This window comes from Schistocerca cancellata, chromosome 1, assembly GCF_023864275.1.
Source record: "Schistocerca cancellata isolate TAMUIC-IGC-003103 chromosome 1, iqSchCanc2.1, whole genome shotgun sequence".
Taxonomy (NCBI): Eukaryota; Metazoa; Arthropoda; class Insecta; order Orthoptera; family Acrididae; genus Schistocerca; species Schistocerca cancellata.
In genome coordinates this window covers 203,451,015-203,470,979 of record NC_064626.1, presented here as the reverse complement: position 1 = coordinate 203,470,979, position 19,965 = coordinate 203,451,015, and the positions used below count along the sequence as shown (strand labels likewise).

The following is a 19,965-nucleotide window of genomic DNA, read 5'->3' as shown; positions in this document are numbered from 1 at the left end:
CCCAGTGTGTTGTATGCTCTAATTACTCGCGAGAATGCGGCCGGATAAACTCCTCAAAAGCTACAATATTTCAACAAGTAAACCCCAGTAATTTTCAACGCTCAAATTCGAAATTGCCTTAAAGCGAAAGGGAGGGTTACCTGTCGAGATATCGGTTATTTTCGACGTTATTCCGTCGAGTTATTCACAGGAGATGATTAATTGTTTGCTTGTTCGATGGGTCTTATATGCGTTCTCCTACTGTAAAGTCGAACGAATTAATTTAAACTCACAATGCCTGTTGGCATAAAAAATACGATAATATGCTGACAATTTTTACGATAGTCTTTTGCACTAGTCTTTGCTACCAGTAATTCTTTTTTACGCATAGTGATTTATTTTGAACTCACATACGTTCATTACGCACATGTAAGAAAATTACATGGAGTAGAAGCAGTTGTCAGTAATTTCCAAGAATGATTGCCTATCGGAGTGGCTGCGTCCAAACGATACATATCGAACGTACGATCGTAAATCCGTCATGCGACTCTGGTGGCGGGCGTAATGAGTATGGTTACGTGGGTCATTACAGCAACGACAAAAGAAGAGCGTTACAAAAATACTTGTAATTGCAAATGAGACGCCTTACCTTACTCGTCGTCGGTGTTGTCGTCATGTTAAAGTCCATTACGGTGGTCTGGATGGATAATTTGGAAGAGTCGAACTATGTATTCTTCCCGATACTCGTTCGTTTTTTGCACTTTCCGCAATGAAATTGTAACGGTATTTCAGCATCGAAACAGTTCTTACGATGTTTTACACACTTCACACCACCACAGTCTACACAGTCCCTTCTTTCTTCGTCCGGTAGTACTCCATAATTCCGACAAAAGTCGAACAATTTTCTACGCTGGATAAACATAGAATTAGATTGTTGCACGTGAGAGAATCCACCAAAGAAACGTCATGAACACCAGACATCCCACTCACTAACGACATAAATAGTCTGGGTTTCCCTAGCAACTCACAAACAATTGGTGGAGGTATGTAATTTAGAGCAACTAAGGGAACGACGAAAAACAGGTAAATATGACGATCACAAATAATTGATCACAACACCCGCCACCGGAATCGCATGATCGATTTACGACCGCGCGTTCGATATGTATCGTTTGGATCCCACGACTTCGATAGGCAATCATTCTTGGAAATTACCAAAAAAACAGCTACATATTTGTGATAACGAAGGTTATAAGACCGAGTGGTTCTCATTGGCTACCGTGCACTATCAGCTGACTGGGTACGCACAATGATAACGAACTGTCAACAGCATCACGCAATCGAAAGTCCGCCTACATCATAAGTGCCCTTTAGCCCTATTGCTATCTTCACAATGATGATAATAAATGTAGCAACACGCTTCTGAATTGCTTCGATGTCTCCCTTCAATCCTATCTGTTGAGGACCCCCTACATTAGAGCAGTACTCATAAATGGGTCGTATAAATGTTCTATACAATGTTGAGTTCGTGGTAATTCCTATGATGTATTGTACCGAAATTTTAATCGACAATGAAAGACTGATGAACTGTGCACCTTCCAGTAATTGTAATTTCCGAGTAACAGCTGCATAAAAGAAGTAAGAGTTCATTCAAGCTGCGCATAACTGATTAAGCTATCCTTGGGCATAATATATTCATACGACAAGGAAACTATCCAGTAAATACTCACAACCAATTCCAGTTTTTCTATAGTGCGATCCAACACTTTCAGTATTCGGTCTGTCTCTATAGACAACTCGACCTGCAAAGCAAATTCTGTTTCATTGTTGGTGTTATCTTTCTCCGTAGACGATTCCTGCCGCTTCGTGGTGGACATAATTACGGCGCGGGGTGCGCAACGAATAATATGTTTCCGCACACGTCGTAACCATGGAAATCAAGTAGAGCTATAATTTCTTTGAGAATGGTATTGTCTTTTCTAAGAGTAAACGTGCTTTTTACAGATACGAATTAAACTGTAGTTTCAGATATAATGAGGTTCGCAATAAGAGCGAACTTAAAAGTAAAGGAAACTTGGGAGAACTGTAGCGCAGTTGTAAGGCACTGAACGCATTGTCCAAGATTAAAGTCCTCCTGCAATGTTTTGTTTTGTGTTTGTGTGTGTGTTTATTTACATCGCGGATGTCAAAACATTTTTCGCTCCCGCCTCCAGAGGAGCTGTTTAATTCACATTAGGAATGTGCTTATTATGGTTAACTATTGTGTTTCAGGGAGTATCTTACTTCTTTTGTTGGTTACGCGCTAAATAGTTATTGATGTTTCTCGGCGGAAGATTCTATTTGTATATAGATCTTCTCCGAAGCTGTTGAATCCCCATAAGTTTCCTTCCTGCGTCAAGCAATAGCGTATTCAGGTGGATGGAGGTTATAATCCCGCTCCATTCATCTAGATTTAGCTTTTCCATGACTTCTTTAACGCGTTTGACGCAAAAATACTTGGATGGTTCCTCTGAATGGATACAGTCGATTTCCAAGTCGTTAGGTTCAAATAGCTCAAATGGCTCTGAGCACTATGGGACTTAACTCCCAAGGTCATCAGTCCCCTAGAACTTAGAACTATTTAAACCTAACTATCCTAAGGACATCACACACATCCATGCCCGAGGTAGGATTCGAACCTGAGACCGTAGCGGTCGCGCGGTTCGAGACTGTAGCGCCTAGAACCGCTCGGCCACTCCGGCCGGCGTCGTTAGGAATCTGCAATATTAACCGTTGGATTTGATAAATTACTTAATGGTTGCTCTGACATCACTTCTTGATGCTCAATTTGCATCGCATATTTTCTTTAATAACGCTAATCGTTGTCATATTTTCGTTGGTTACGAGATAAATTACGGTTTTAAGGCCCCTGTACACGCACCACTTGTCTATCGACCGACCGACCAACCAATTTCGTGGCATCCTACTTCACACGTCCCCACCATCTGTACTCAGCGCTAATAATGCCACCCCGTTGTTGTGATTGAGTTTAAGTTTTGTTTTACACAGAAACAAAAACTTGTGTTTGCTTTGGCTTTTTTAGACGTAACAAGGCCAAATAAAAGGCGGGGGAAAGGTATAGGCAAAGAAGTGGCTAAGGCAAGGAAAAAAGTCCACCCACGTTCTGTTACTAAATCTAAGAATGGATGAATCGTGGATTTCGGAGCTGCTGAACATCATGAAACCATTCTTAACGACAACAATGGTCATGAGAGAAACTGTAAGCTGCGAGGAGAGGCTGTTAGCTACATTGTGATTTTCTAGCCACCGGCAGAAGTTAAGAGGACCTCAAATTCAGTACTGTTGTTTCCCCACAATTATTGCAACGTGATTTGAGTCGTCTGAGGAAATACATCATAGTGAAGCAAAATAAATAAAACAAAAGACGTCCATGTAAACGTTATTAATTTATTTCTGTACGTAGCATAAAAGACAGGGCAACGACCTTGCCGCAGTGGATACACCGGTTCCCGTGAGATCACCGAAGTTAAGCGCTGTCGGGCGTGGTCGGCACTTGGATGGGTGACCATCCAGGGCGCCATGCGCTGTTGCCATTTTTCGGTTGTGCACTCAGTCTCGTGATGCCAATTGAGGAGCCACTCGATCGAATAGTAGTGGCTTCGATCAAGAATACCATCTTACGACAGGGAGAGCGGTGTGCTGACGCCACGCCCCACCTATCCGCATCCTCCACCGAGGATGGCACGGCGGTCGGATGGTCCCGATAGGCCACTCGTGGCCTGAAGACGGAGTGCTTAGCATAAAAGATAGCCTGTAGGTTTAAGAAACTCATTTCAAATTCGATGAAAAAAGACAACACATCGTTGTAATGCACATCATCTAATGAATACAGTAACGGATACAAATGGATAAGAGGAGGTCGTATGTGTCCGGAAATGCTTCGTTGCGACGGTAGATGGCGCTGACGAACGACACAGTTCCTCTGACCACGTGACGTGTGTTCCACGTGAGTTGTAGGCTGTGTGATTGATGCAGCGTGCTGTAAAGCAGCAAAATGGTCTGGTATTCATGTCGGGAACAAGGCGAGAGGGTGTTGCGCACGGCCAAGCAGATGGAAACGGTCGAGAAGCAGCATGGCTATACGAAAACAGGTACTCTCACACACACCAACCACATCTCACAACATTTCAAGCTCCTTTTTGGCGTTAGTGTGATCATGGGTCATCTCAGATAGACGAACGTGCAGGGAGACGGAGGACTGTGCGTACACGAAGTTTGGAGGATCAGTTTCTACAGGATATTGAGACGAACCCCAGTACAATATCCAGGCAAGTGGTCCGCCAACATGGCGTAAGCCGAAAATCATTTATGTGTATCCTGCAAGACAACCGCCACTTTAAACATCTGTTGGGACGTGGATGTGATGCAGCTCTGTACTGCGTTCTGGAACGATTTGTTTGCGTTGCACGCACACCGTCCATTTCCGCATACATCTTCATATGACCTTTTCAAGTCAGTCCCTGCAGTTTGTCGGTTTTCTTAATGTTCACCTTGTATAGAGTCGCATTCTAGAGCAGGGGTCCTCAGACTTTTTCCTTTGCGCCCCCTTCTTGAAACATAAGTTATTTTGCCCCCATCCCCTATTTTTTTTCTTCCTCAGCTCATTTCATATGTGACAAAGAAACGGCCAATACACTTGTATGAACATCAAGAGCTCAGATGGAAACCCAGTTCTAAGCAAAGAAGAGAAAGCAGAAAGGTGGGAGGAGTATATAGAGGGTATGTACAAGGGTGATGTACTTGTGGTCAATATTATGGAAATGGAAGAGGATGTAGATGAAGATGAAATGGGAGATGTGATACTGCGTGAAGAGTTGCGCACTGAAGGACCTAAGCCGAAACAAGGCCCCAGGAGTAGACAACATTCCATTAGAACTACTGATAGCTACCGTCTACCGTCTGGTGAGCAAGATGTATGAGGCAAGCGAACTACCCTCAGACTTCAAGGAAAATATATAATAATTCCAATCCCAAAGAAAGCAGGCGTTGACAGATGTGAAAATCACCGAACTATCAGTTTAATAAGCCACAGCTGCAAAATACTAACATGAATTCTTTATAGACGAATGGGAAAACTGGTAGAAGGCGACATCGGGGAAGATCAGATTGGATTCCGTAGAAATGTTAGAACACGTGAGGCAATACTGACCCTACGACTTACCTTAGAAAATAGATTAAGGAAAGGCAAACCTACGTTTCCAGCGTTTGTAGACTTAGAGAAAGCTTTCGACAATGTTGACTGGAATACTCTCTTTCAAATTCTGAAGGTGGCAGTGGTAAAATACTGGGAGCGAAAGGCTATTTACAATTTGTACAGAAGCCAGATGGCAGTTATAAGAGTCGAGTGGCATGAAAGGGAAGCAGTGGTTGGGAAGGGAGTGAGACAGGTTTGTAGCCTATCCCCGATGTTATTCAGTCTGTATATTGAGCAAGCAGTAAAGGAAACAAAAGAAAAACTTGGAGTAGGAATTAAAATACATGGAGAAGAAATAAAAACTTTGAGGTTCGCCGATGACATTGTAATTGTCAGAGATAGCAAAGGACTTGGAACAGCAGCTGAAGGAATGGACAGTGTCTTGAAAGGAGAATATAATATGAACATCAACAAAAGCAAAACGAGGATAAAGGAATGTAGTCGAATTAAATCGGGTGATGCTGAGGGTATTAGATTAGGAAATGAGGCGCTTAAAGTAGTAAATGAGTGTTGCTATTTGGGGAGCAAAATAACTGATGATGGTCGAAGTAGAGAGGATATAAAATGTAGACAGGCAACGGCAAGGAAAGCGTTTCTGAAGAAAAGACATTTCGTTAACATCGAGTATAGATTTAAGTGTCGGGAAGTCCTTTCTGAAAGTATTTGTATGGAGTGTAGCCATGTATGGAAGTGTAACGTGGACGATAAATAGTTTGGACAAGAAGAGAATAGAAGCTTTCGAAATGTGGTGCTACAGAATAATGCTGAAGATTAGATGGGTAGATCACATAACTAATGAGGAAGTATTGAATAGAATTGGGAGAAGAGAAATTTGTGGGACACCTTGACTAGAAGAAGGGATCGGTTGGTAGGACATGTTCTGAGGCATCAAGGGATCACCAATTTAGTATTGGAGGGCAGCGTGGAGGATAAAAATCGTAGAGGGAGACAAGAGGTGAATACACTAAGCAGATTAAGAAGGATGTAGGTTGCAGTAGGTACTGGGAGATGAAGGAGCTTGCACAGGATAGAGTAGCATGGAGAGCTGCATCAAACCAGTCTCTGGACTAAAGACCACAACAACAACATCTATTTACACGTCTAATTACCGCGACTCTCAGTTACAATAATATTAGTTAGGGAGTGTCCCTCTAGCACATCAGAGTTAAACATTTTTTTTTATAAATTATGATAAATTTCCATTATTCAATGGTGGTGGAAGGTAACAATTATAACTAGTATTAGAACCAAGAAAATATGTGTATTTCATTGCACATTGTTTACAAATTGGTTGAGAAACTAGTTAGTTGGTTAGTTTAACATCTAAAGTGCTTTTAGTACATGTAGAATGTTTTTGTATTTGAAAGATTACACGAAAAATGACGATAGAACAGTAGTTAACTTTAAAATGCCAATTTAAAAACTGTTATTTCAAATTGATCACCAAAAAAAGGAAATAAACAAGAGCAAAAATGGACTTGGTTCAAAATTCGGAAATTTTCTGACATGCAAATTTAGTGTGATGTGTGTGCTTCCAGTCTCGGTTGAATCTTTGAAACAGCAACTCACAAATCCCCTTCCAGCTGCAGTCGAGACCAATGTCTTGATTAATACCATGGTGGAAAATGTTGATCCACACTAGTAAGTAGATGCAAAGCGTAACAACAAGTCCATTGCCCTTCTTGGTAAGTTTGGATATTCATTCCGATTTATCTACTCCTGTTCTGCTGGTCTGTTATCGATCGTATCGAGGTTATTATGGAGCAGTCATACTTATATAAAGGTTCTGGAAATTTATCCTCGAATTGTTGACGAAAGTTTTCGAAATGTATTGCGCCAATTCTACTAATTTTAACTGCAGCCAACTCATTTTCATTAATGAAATCATTCAGATAAGAAAACGTATAGCAGTTTCCTTTCTCCATCTGGGTTTTCCAAAGGTCAAGTTTTCCCTTAAATACAAGAACTATCTCGCTTAGAATGAAGATATGACTATTTCGGCCTTGATGTGTCAGTCAAGCTCATTCAGTTACTATAAGACATCGGCCAAATAGCATAATAGCAGATGCCATTTTTCAGCCAGAAAACGTGCCGCGAGTGTGGGACTGCTGTTCGATAGGAAAAGACGAGGTTCATCCTTCAGATCCACAACGGGACGAATAAATTTACCACGAGAGAACCAACGTAAATCCATGTGCAAAAGAAGCGAATCATGGTTAGAACCCGTCTCCTCGCAAAAAATGGAAAATAGCCTACTATTTAAAGCTCACGCTTTCACAAATTCTACAACACTGATTGCATCGTTCAACACTTTACTGACTTCCGATTGTACTACTTTAGAAGCCAAAGCCGTCCTGTGTATCACGCAATGAATGAATTTTGCAGAAGGAGAAACAGTACACGCTTTTCCCATGAATGCCTCTTTTTGTTACAGTAAATGCTGCAGACCCATCGGTACATACAGAATGTCAACACAATTTGCTCATAACAGATTGTTGTCAACGATAAAGGAATTCGCAAGAAAGAAAATATCTTCGCCTGAAGTCATCTCTTCCACAGACTTACAAAAACAAGAACTGGAAAAGATTTCCGATACCAGTACTGGCATCAAGTCAGTGTGAATCCTGGGCTATCATGAAGACGTTGCAACAATTGTTTTTTCTTGCCAGTGGCTGTTGTATCAACATGAGGAGCCACGCTATCATCTGAGAGTACGATCGACTTCATGCATGAATCCTCTCCATGCATGATTTCGCACATTTTGACGGCTGTGGGAAGAAGTAATTTCTCCTCAATAATGTGTGCTGATTTGTGTTTGCATTTATGTGGGATGCCTCTAAGGATGCTCTTCGGGCTTTTTTGAGAACTGATTTTTTTTTTTTTGAGGAATCTGACACTAATTTTTTGTTGTTAGTCACGGCACTTAAAAAAATCGACGAGTTTACTTACATGGTTTGGACGTTTTGTCTACAGGTGTCTCTTTAATTGTATATGCATCAAGTTATCGTTGGCTAAAATCTCCAAACAAAGAATACTTTGTGGTCGTTCCCCATTGTCCAAGTGAATGGAAGTAAATCCTAATGTCAGATAATCAACTTGATATTTACGCATACCGTGAATCACTTTCATGGGGCTGGCCGGGGTGGCCGAGCGTTTCTAGGCGCTACAGTCTGTAAGTGCGCGACCGCTACGGTGGCAGGTTCGAATCCTGCCTCGGGCTTGGATGTGTGTGATGTCCTTAGGTTAGTTAGGTTGAAGTAGTTCTAAGTTCTAGGGGACTGATGACCTCAGAAGTTAAGTCCCATAGTGCTCAGAGCCATTTGAACTTTCATGGGATCTCTTGTTACGATTACGAATCAGCCACTGATCTGTGGGAATAGCGCAACTTGTAACTCCGGTTAACTACTTCTACTAAACTCGCACTATAATTCAACTTCTAGCTAACTCACTACCTCTGAACTGACTCCGGAAGCATCGCTGAAATCGAGCGGACAGTGACAATGGCTGTGATTATTAACAGGCTGTTCTTGTCGTTAGAGTTGCAAGGAAGTGGTAGTCATAGTCTCACGTTGTCAAACGGCTTATTGTCGTTAGTGGCCGTTAAATGTTTGGTATGTAGCTGGGCTCTGCTGGTCAGTTCCTGTGAAATAAGACAGCCAGTTAACGATGGCGAAGCTTCCTAATTTGGTTAACTGAAATTAGAATCTGACGTTAGGAATATTAATTCATCGGATTTTTTTTTCTTAGATAGTATGAAATATAAATATTTCAAAGAGAGGCAGTGCGCCCCCTCTATTACTCTCTGCGCCACCATCCCGCCTCCCATCCCCGAAAGCGAACCACATGGAGGACAGCTCTTCTAGTGTACTCCATTGCAGCGAGACATTACAAACTAGGATGCCTTTTGTGAAATAACGCCTCCCGTGACTCGGTAGGAATAATTATTTATGTCAAAGGAAAAATATATTTTGCGTTAACTGCAGCGATCATGTTGCGCTGACTGAGTGTTAATGACAAGCTTACTGTGATCGGCGCGGCATTAACATCTCTGTTACTACTAAAATTTACGACGCGTGACCGATTTTACGCTCTCCATTGTTCTAACGCTTTTGTTAGCCTTTAGAACTATCAGATTCTATCTTGTCATACATTTTAACTCTAGTGAGCTACACTTCTTAATATTGTAATTATTACTTTTGTCTTACGACGTATTATTCATCGCAATACCGCGATATTATTATCTCGCATAATGATTTGCTCTGCTGATGAGCTTCCTAATTTCTAAACAGGAAGTATTAAGCTTTATTAAGCTATTATATATAGCTATTACTTAACTTTAAAATCGTTTGTATTGCAATTTCAGACGGAATGAATCACGTGAGTCACGATTACATAAATCGTTTACAAAAAAAAAAAAATGGTTCAAATGGCTCTGAGCACTATGGGACTTAACTTCTGAGGTCATCAGTCTCCTAGAACTTAGAACTACTTAAACCTAACAAACCTAAAGACATCACACACATCCATGCCCGAGGCAAGATTCGAACCCGCGACCGTAGCGGTCGCGCGGTTCCAGAATGTAGCGCCTAGAACCGTTCGGCCACCCAGGCCAGCTATAAATCGTTTACTTTATTCCATTACTTTTGGTGAAATGCAGATGTTGACATCTGTAAGTTCATTTAGCGAAATTAATTCTATTATAAAAAGCTAGTTCGCTATTTTTGACGTCAGGTGAGGAATGACTCGGAGGGAATCTATTCCACAGTGCTGGCAACACATACGATTCGCGCTCCGTACTACTGACTGACACAATTCTACGCAGTTTTAAATCGCATACGTTGGCAGTAGTTGCAAGCGGCACAAAAATGTACGAATTCTGTAGGCGGGTTCCGAATCATGGTCACAAGAATCAAGATAAAGGGAACAACTCAATCTTACAGTGCGCTAAGCTTGTAGCGTCATTTTCGAATGGACCCATTGCCATGGGTTGTGTCCCAACACTCGGATTTGAGATACGGAAAGTAGTATTTCATTTTCGTTCTTTTTACCAACATATTTTCAAATTGCTATGGGGGCTGGGTCAGCTGCCGTCTTGGTCCCCTTCGTTTGGCGACGTCCTTGCTCTCTTCCCAGGAAACGAGACTATCCAGAACGCAATGCTGATTTCTTGTTTCGTAGTGTGTATCCGTATAAAGTATTCTCGGTTACTGTAATTAACACAGCAACATGAGTGTTTAACCTCTGCAAATGATTGCCAATGAAATATGTATTATTCATTTATTTTATTTGTAAAAGAGAAAGACAGCAATAGAATCAGTTAGAAATAGAATACAACTGGAACACCTAATACATTTTTCGGCCAAATGCAACCGTACAAATGCTTGACATTTTCAAGCTGCGTTTTCATCTTTAAGGCACTGTACAGTTTGTAGTGTGTGCACTTTATTCTGCAGAAGTAATATTCCATTTCTGCTTAGGAGAAACCGTTCACTAGAATTTGTAGCAGTTTGTCTAATAAATCTACAGTTTTCGTGGATCACCGATACTCAAGTTGAAGGTGATACATGAAATGCTGCACGCGTTACTAAAATTATGGACCAGTTACGTATACTGTTAGCCTAAATAGCTTGAACTGTCCATCGATTCTATTCGCATCACAATTTCTCGTGGTCTACAACGCAGAAAATTTGAATTGAGATTTCAGTAACTGGAGATAGAAATCTCCTTATGATGTCTTAACGGGGATACACAGTCCACACATAAACTGTTTTCATATCTAGTATTGTGGTTGTGAATTTCACAGTAGATCTTTTATTTACTATTACTCAAGTGATGAACTGGTTTCATATACTTTCGACGTTGCCTCTTTTCTTGTCTACGCAAACTTAATTTTCAGTCCGCGCTTTTAATTTACGTCAAGTTATAAGTCCGTAAGGGAGTTTATCAATTAAGGCGCGTAGCCTTAGGCAACAACTATAAGTTTGGCTCCTCTCTCAAATCGGCGAATTCGATCAAACTTACTGTCCTCCGTCGTCACAGCAGCAAGCGTTTGGACTACAATATAACAGTGAAACTAATAAAGGTAAGGCATGAATATCACGCAACATACGAAACAGAAAAGTTGTAAATTCGTACCGCACATCCATGTGATTCACAATTGCCAAATGAAAAGCGAAATAATGTATGAATCGAGAATTATAGTACCATATTGTGAAATCGCTTCCACCTGCTTAATTCTATTCCATAAGAATATATTCTTATGTAAAAAGCACCGTAGTCGAAATTTCTTTCATCGTGTATTATCAGCACTCCCAGGTGTGCAACCGAACGGTCATCCTCTTGTAGGTTATTGTTGATTTCCTCATTCTTCAAGTTCCAGCATTCGACGACGTACATGTTTCCAATGTACCATACTGCTAAGCTATATTGCCAAATGAAAAGCCAAATAATGTATGAAGCGAGAATTGTAGTACCTTATTGTGAAATCGCTTCCACCTGCTTTATTCTATTCCATAAGAATATATTCTTATGTAAAAAGCACCGTAGTCGAAATTTCTTTCATCCTGTATTATCAGGTGTGCAACCGTTGATTATTGTTGATTTCCTAATTCTTCAATTTGCAACATTCGACGACGTACATGTTTCCAATGTACCATACTCCTAAGCTGTATAATGAACCAAACGAACAATGATGATTGTGCTGACAACATTACCTGCGGTAAATTAATAATGGAGACTACCTTGTGAACACAAGCAATGGTGTTCAGTACCATGATCTGAATGAGTGATCTAATAACTCTGTTGCTATGTATTTTTGAGTTCACAATTTTAGTAGCTTTTATGCAGTAATAAACGAGTTTTCAGGTGAAAACGGGATTTTTAAATACAAATTCTACTTTCAGTCCATTCTTTTACATGAACAAATACTGATTCTCTGTTAAGGAGGTTAGTCTTCATTGTTTGTTTTATAAATTAGGTATTAGTTCAGTACTATGGTAATCCAAAAGTCTGCGTTAAATCTATGATTAATTTTAGAAGTTCACAAATTTATGTGACAATACTGTACGTTTATAGCCCCAAAACCAATTGTCAGAATTTTATTATCATCTTTTATTTAGTGTGTGGTTAGTTTCACATCATACAAGAAAACTTTGTTTTCTTAAACAACGCATATGCTGGCGGAAGTACAGCTGTGAGGACGGGGCGTGAGTCGTGCTTGGGTAGCTCAGTTGGAAGAGCACTTGCCCGCGAAAGGCAAAGGTCCTGAGTTCGAGTCTCAGTCCGGCACACAGTTTTAATCTGCCAGGAAGTTTCACATCAGCGCACACTCCGCTGCAGAGTGAAAATCTCATTCTGGAAACATCCGCCAGGCTGTGGCTAAGCCATGTCTCCGCAATATCCTTTCTTTCGGGAGTGCTAGTTCTGCAAGGTTCACAGAAGAGCTTCTGTAAAGTTTGGAAGGTAGGAGACGAGGTACTGGCGGAAGTAAAGCTGTGAGGACGGGGCCTGAGTCGTGTGTGGGTAGCTCAGTTGGTAGAGCACTTGCCTGCGAAAGGCAAAGGTCCCGAATTCGAGTCTCGGTCTGGCACACAGTTTTAATCTGCTGGGAAGTTTCAACGCATATATAGATGTTTAGCACACAGAAAAATACTTAGTTGTGAATTACTTAAATTTACAAAGCACAGGTCAGTTGTTCTAATAATGAAACAGTTGCACTCACCGTCATGAGGGTTAAATTTTCAAAAATGCTGGAACATTGTGTTTCAGTCTTTCTGGCCGACAAACTAGATACCAGTTTTCGTAGTTATAGTCTCAAAATTTCTCTAATAGCATCATATTTTCAAAAAACCTCTTGTCCTCTACTTCATCCCCTTAAAGGTGAAATTTCGAGCAATGACTTACTAAATGATGTCTGCAGTATCCCCTCTTTCACCCCCTTGGGACTGAATTTCCAAAAACACTGGCACATGTAAGTTTTTATTTATAGCTAAGACAAAGATTTAAAAATACTTTAGCAGTTCTTTAATAATGGTGTATTTTCAAGAAAACACTTTCACCCATTATTTCACCCTCATAAATACCAATTTTCATAGTTCTAGCTTTAAAATTGCCTTAATAGCACCATATTTTCAAAAACCTCTCATCCTGTACTTCACCTCCTTAAGATGGAATTTCGAACAGTCCTATACTAAATGATGACTGATCAACACCCTCTTCAAATTACAGGTTTGGATTGGCAATGATGAGTCAGTGAATCACTTATGCCCTGTTTCACCCCTTTAGGCGTTGAATTTCCAAAAACACTGAAGCATGTAATTTTTTATTGCCAACCAAGAGGCCAGATTCAAAATTTCTTAGATATAGCTTTAAAAATGCTTTCATAATGAAATATTTTCTAAAAACATTACATCCCTTCATTCATCCCCTTGAGCGTGGAATTTAAAAAAAGTTGGAATGTGTATTTTTTAATTTCTACCTGAGAAGTCACATACCAATTTTTGTTGATGTAGCTGTAAAAATGCTTTAATAGTTCTTTAATAAGCGCGTATTTTCAGAAAACCACTTTAATCTACTGTTTCACTCTCATAGGGATAAAATTTCCAAAAATGGTGTTGAAACGTGTATTTCTTTGTTTCTGAGAAACCAAGTACCAATTTTTGTAGCTCTAGTTTCAAAATTGCCTTAATAGTGACTTTTTCGTTAAAACCGTTCATCTCCTATTTCACCCCCTTAGGGGTGAAATCTTATTTTTTTAAACAATTCCTACAGCATAAGACCAACACCCTCTTCGAATTCCAAGTTTCTGTTCTTAGTGGTTTGAGCTGGGCAATGATGTGTCAATCAGGACATTTCCTTTTAAAAATGGATTGCTGAGTTCATAGTAAAACAAGGTCCTTTCTCACAGCATGTCTAAAACCATTCTCCATCAATAAACATCAGTAGATTTAACACAGATTTGAAACACTTAATTACAGGTGACTAGAAACTGAGGCATATGAAAATGTGGCAAGTGAACATTTGAAATTTGACTGGAGCAAGTAAGACATTGGGAACAAATTGGAGCACCCACAGAAAGCTTGTTTTAGTTAGAGATTTTTCAGTGGTTAACTGGACTGAGAAAGGGTTTTCTGGTGAAGACCATTGTGAGGAAGTGAAATGTAGGCCATAAGAAAAGTTTAAAGATACATTTTTTTTTGGAAGGGGGAGGGAGAATGATATTATATTGCTCTGTACGAAGCCCTTATCAGGAAAAAGAAAAGAAAGTTTGACACATGTTAAGGTAGATTTATGACTAAAACTGACATTGGAGGGAGCAATGAACGTGGAAGGACAGTGAAAGCACATTTTGTGATGGACCCCTTGGGAGAATTTTCAGAAGGAGCAGCCTTTGAATCTCTCTGTATCCTTACCTATTGATGATAGCTGTGGCTACAGGTATTTTGTGTGAAGTGTTCAGCAATTGCATCAGCCTTTGAATCTCTCTGTATCCTTACCTATTGATGATAGCTGTGGCTACAGGTATTTTGTGTGAAGTGTTCAGCAATTGCATGTTGGGCAAGTTGCTCATACATAGTACTGCCTCAATAACAACGACAGTATGTGAGCAGTGGTGCAAGTGTAAGACAGATCTCCCATTTTGTATCTTAGCTGTGAAGCTGACTGACTAAGTGATTGCATGTAGTCCAAACATGTAGGTAGCAAAAAATCACCAGGAAGTAGGGCATCTAATTTATGTGCTAAGTTGGCTTTATTACAGTCATGATAAACATGTTGTAATAGCGACTTGCATTGGTTAGTCACACTTGCTGCCAGTGTTGACTTCAATTTGCAAATGAGGACCTTCATTTAAGGCTAGATATTAATACTACTTCAGTTTAAGTTCACAGCAGTAGACATTTTGCTGAAACTGCCTGTTTCAGTATTCAGCCACAAAAATCTTTGCTCATTTGTGCAGAAAAATAACATGTCTTGCAATAGAAAAACAGAAACTTTTGTGCTGATCTGAAATTGTTACTTTTGATGGTGCCTTAGCTGGTGGAAATGTCCATAAGACTAAAAAATTTACTTTTACTGTGAAATTCAAATATGGTTGACCAGTAGCATCTGTAGGATAGTAGATTAATATGGCCATTTTGGTAAACATATGCACACATCCTTGTGATTATTTAACTTCTGTGCATGGCATCAGTAGGTTGCCACATGTACAGACATACAAATCACTCAATTATAAATAGTCTGTAAACGAACTTGTTTGATATCATTTTGTTAGTAATCATTGCTAATGATGTGTAGAATATAAAATTGGCAAAATGATAAAACAGTAGCTTTTTCTAAACATGAACATATTCATTCACAGTTATTTCAAGCAGTACAACTGATTTTTTTCATTAATGAGTAGAGTACCATCAATGGTTGTATTGGAATAGCATGCGTACACTGTTGCAATAGTTAATTCTGTATGCTAATGCATTTGTGAACGTCAATAAAATCTTCACATTTGCAAGATGCGTCTTTTAAACCAAGAAGATTTTATTGAAGCATGGTCGCCACAAAAGACTCAGAGGACATATATCTTGACTCATTTCACATTTCTGAAAGTCTTTTATAATGGTATTGCTAGAATAAAATCTGTGAGTTAATATTCAGTTAACATAGTGATATATTTGAGATAAGTTCATTTCAAAAGAAAGCAAATTGATAGTCAATGTTGTTAACTTGTGATTGTGGGGTGTCACTCAACTTGAAGGCAGCTGTTTCAAATCCAGTCTCTGGAACAAAGTTTCCCTCCAGTATTTTATCAAATGGTGACTTTGCACCAGAGTATTGAATTAAAGTCCAACTCTCTCTCACTTTTGTGTCTCATGGAGTGAGGACATGTGATACTGTTGATGGTGAATTGTCCTTCCGATAATAATGTTAAAGTTGGTGGCCATTTTGGTGCTACTTGATAGGATAGGCCACAAACCATCTCCATTACGACATTGCTCAGTGCAGCCATTTGGGTGACCCATGTTTACTCTCACCACTCATTTTCTGTATGTGGGACTGGTGGAGTTCATATCCTGGTGCAGTGTTCATTATTTGGGTTTTCTATGGTCTCTCTCTTTCACTTCAGACTTCTGTCATGTTGGATTATGCTTGAAAACCATGTCTGATTGGTTAATTCATCTGTAGCAGAACTTACTAATGCACTGTCTAATGAAATATCAGCTGTAAAAACAACAAATATTCTCATTTTGAGAACACGAACGTGTTCTCTGAAAAGGTGCACATACACAACAATCTTTGTCTGAGCATTCTATAATGTGCATTGTTTGTGATCAATACAGTAGTTAGTCCAGAAATTGGCAAGACTGTGATGACATCTGAACAATGGGAAACCTAACTCATTAGAATGGCATTTCAATAAATTAATGTCTTGTGATACTTATTTCATAAGGAAACATAACTATGTGTTTAGTAGACATTACTTAGGAAAATAAGTATTAGGTTACTAGTACTAAATAGTTGTAAGCAAAAGACGATGTTTTCTGTACATTATTTAATGAGCACTACAGGATTGGTTGAAATTAGACTAAGTTGCATCTGTTATGAGGGCATAATGTGGGCAGAAACCTAGATGAAAAGTAAAGTAATATGATAAGCCCTGGGTGGTATAGAAAAATGGAGGGAGTAATGGTTGCACATCGCTGTATAGCAGAGGAGGGGCATTGTATGGTTGCTGGACCTGTAATGCGTGCGCACACACACAAACACACACGCACACACTCCTGCACGCATGCACGCACACACACACACACACACACACACACACACACACACACACACATATGCATACATATGCACACAGACACACACACACACACACACCACCACCACCAACAACAACAAGGGACAAACATTATTGGAAACTGAGGCCATGAGGATTGCAAGACCAAGGGATATGTTGTAAGGACAATAATTCACATCTGTGTAATTCAGAGATGATGATCTTCGGGGAGATGTCATGACGGAGGGGGCAGGGAGATCCAAGAAACGTGGGTTGTGAAGCAGTCATTGAAGTTGAGCATGTTGTGTCTAGTAGTGTGTTCTGTCATCTAGTGGCAGAGGATTGGAAGAAGGTTTGGTGTTAGGATGTACCAGGATAATTGTAAATTGGTATGAGATTGGAAGGAAGGACCAAAGGAAGGATTTTCCTCATTTCTTGACATTATGATAGAAAGTTGAATGCCATCTCAGTGGTAGAGGTCAACTCCCAGAAAGGAGACACACTGGCCTGATGAGGATCAAGTGAAATATGTAGGAGAGAAGGTGTTGATAGTGTGGAGGAATGAAAATAGAATATTTTGGCCCTGGAACCACATCATAAATATATTATCAGTCAGCTTGAAGCAGACAATAAATGTTATATTTTGGGCATCTTGGAAGACAGGCATATATTTACATACATAGGAGAGTGCTTTGTAAATGTCCAAAGATATGCCATGGATTCTTTTGTATATCTTTCTCATGAAAGAGGAGGAGTTATGAGGAAAATTACAATTGTCTACAGAATGCAGTGGATTTGAAATCAGTATGACATTGGGAGAGATAAAAAGAATTCTCAGTAATGTATAAATACCCAAGTAGTGTGTAAATACCCCATATGAATTAAATTCCATATCTAGATTGAAGGGACAGTCAAGGTTTTCAAAGGCCACTTGTAGGCACTGGTAGCTGTGCTGTTGCATTTTGAAACACAGTTTAGAGATAGAGAGGTGTTGGTGGAATTGTACTTGGTGACTGAAGTGCCAAGTTTGATAAGGTTTTCATGGTTGATAAAAATGGTTTCATTTTCTATTAATTGTGAATTAGTGGAAGTTTATGGAACAAGTGTAATATCGATAAAGCAGGTTGGTTTTGGTGTCATGATTTTTATAAAGGCAGAGACAATGTGCGAGGTGAACAAAGGTCAAGGTGACCAAGGACATCCACCTCCAACAACTATATGTTTCATGTCGAATGGTTGCCTTGCCTCAAGCATCGCATTTGTGTGATGCAGATTACATGGAAATTCAACATCTCCGGTGTCAATGTAGTGAATGTTGTGTGCAACACATTGGACTATCAGAAGACTTCCCCTTCCTGAGTATCATAGTAACTCTCAGACAGATCAGTGCCAATAGAATTGTGTTGCCTCTCCAATGTTTAATGCAGTATCAGGTGGATAGTGTTTCACTCCTGCACTATGTTGTCTAAAAGGACACACTGTGGGTGCATCATTTGGCACCTCAGACAAAAAAGCATCAATATCATGGAATACATATCGCCTCCCCCGCATAATACATTAAAACAACAGTACCAGCTAAAAAAAATTGTGGCTCCCGTCTTTTGGGACTTAAAGGGTGTGCTGGTGTTTGAGAGACTGTGAATACTGCCAGTTATAGTTCTTGCTGGGATGATTGCAGGAGGTGATTCAGAGGAAACAACTTGATTTGCTTTTGAAAGATGCCTTATTATTGCAGAACAGTGATGACCACATATGGCATTGATTTTTCAGTCCAGTATTTCCAATGGTTTATTTTGGAACACACTCTATACAGGACAGTTCTCACACCAAGTGAGTTTCATTTCTTTGGGACCATTAAATGAGCACCTGGTTGGGTGCCATTTCATGAAATTATACAGACTTCCAGAAGATTATTATTAAGTGTCTCTTAAATTGGGACTCTAATATTTTTCTCCCTTTTCTGTTATTTTGGTTTGTACATGTTTTGCCAAATTAATACCATTAACTTGGCAGTGTTCAGTCTTATGTCTTATTTTTTCCCTAGGGATTTGTTTTTATGTTGAAAAATGTTTGTGCTTAATTACTCAATGCGCCTTATATACTATTCCATTTTTTGTAATTGATCGTATAATCACCATGACATACTTTTTAGTAACTTTTTTATTTTTGTGCCCTCAAGATTGTAGCTCAACTTTTCTAATTTCTGTACTTTTATGTTATAGTAGCAAAATGGGTCCAAAGAAGAAAGGTAAAGGAAATAAACTGTCTCGTATGAGTGAAGAAGAGAGAGCTCGATATCTACAGCATAGAGCTGCAATTGAGGAAGAAGCCAGGAGGCGTAAACAACAACTTATTGCCACATTTATGAAGGTGCATATCCAGATATTTTGCAAGTCTCTCATGTACTTTAAAATTGTTGCACTCAAAATATTACAATTAATAATATTTCCTAACATATTCAGGGTAATTTCATATTGTTTATTATTTTCTGAAAGTTGTGTTTTGCCAACAGCTATAGATTTGTTAACTGTGGATGATTACATTATATCAGAATTCAGCTAAAGGTTCTCTCTCTCTCTCTCTCTCTCTCTCTCTCTCTCTCTCTCTTTTATTTAAGTGGAGACTTTAGGACAAGGAGTCTTATCACTAGAGCGTAGGATCTATACATGCCAATATTGTGGATCTCGTTAACTACTGTTTGAGATTCTTTATCTATCTATATCCGAATCCCGCTCCAGCTACTGCCAGGTCTGGGTGCTGATGAGTCCTCTCCATTTGGCTCGGTCCTCCCACCACTTTTCTTCCTCCACTTGCTGCCAGGTCACACCTCTCCTTTCTGCAGATATTCTCACTCCCATTTTCCATCATGTTCTTGGGCGCCCTCTAGGTCTTTTCCCATCCATCTTTAGTTCTTCCATAATTTTGGGGAGTCTCTACCCATGCATCCTCTTAACATGCCCAT

General features: G+C 39.6%; 2 protein-coding genes and 1 pseudogene across 2 annotated transcripts in view; 2 read left to right on the top strand and 1 right to left on the bottom strand.

Moving 5' to 3' along the window:
* Positions 1–1,044, bottom strand: part of LOC126163560 (uncharacterized) — a 94,919-nt gene extending 93,875 nt beyond the window's left edge. The window contains exon 1 of the mRNA XM_049920181.1: positions 629–1,044. Within this exon, the coding sequence (XP_049776138.1) occupies positions 629–667 (39 nt within the window). The 5' untranslated portion in view covers positions 668–1,044. The remainder of the gene's footprint in view (positions 1–628) is intronic.
* A 2,410-nt stretch (positions 1,045–3,454) lies between these two features.
* Positions 3,455–3,572, top strand: LOC126104755 (5S ribosomal RNA; annotated as a pseudogene).
* A 7,688-nt stretch (positions 3,573–11,260) lies between these two features.
* Positions 11,261–19,965, top strand: part of LOC126163402 (dynein regulatory complex subunit 2) — a 64,557-nt gene continuing 55,852 nt past the window's right edge. Inside the window, exons 1-2 of the mRNA XM_049920177.1 lie at positions 11,261–11,315; positions 19,226–19,373. Coding sequence (XP_049776134.1) covers positions 19,233–19,373 — 141 coding nt within the window. The 5' untranslated portion in view covers positions 11,261–11,315; positions 19,226–19,232. The remainder of the gene's footprint in view (positions 11,316–19,225; positions 19,374–19,965) is intronic.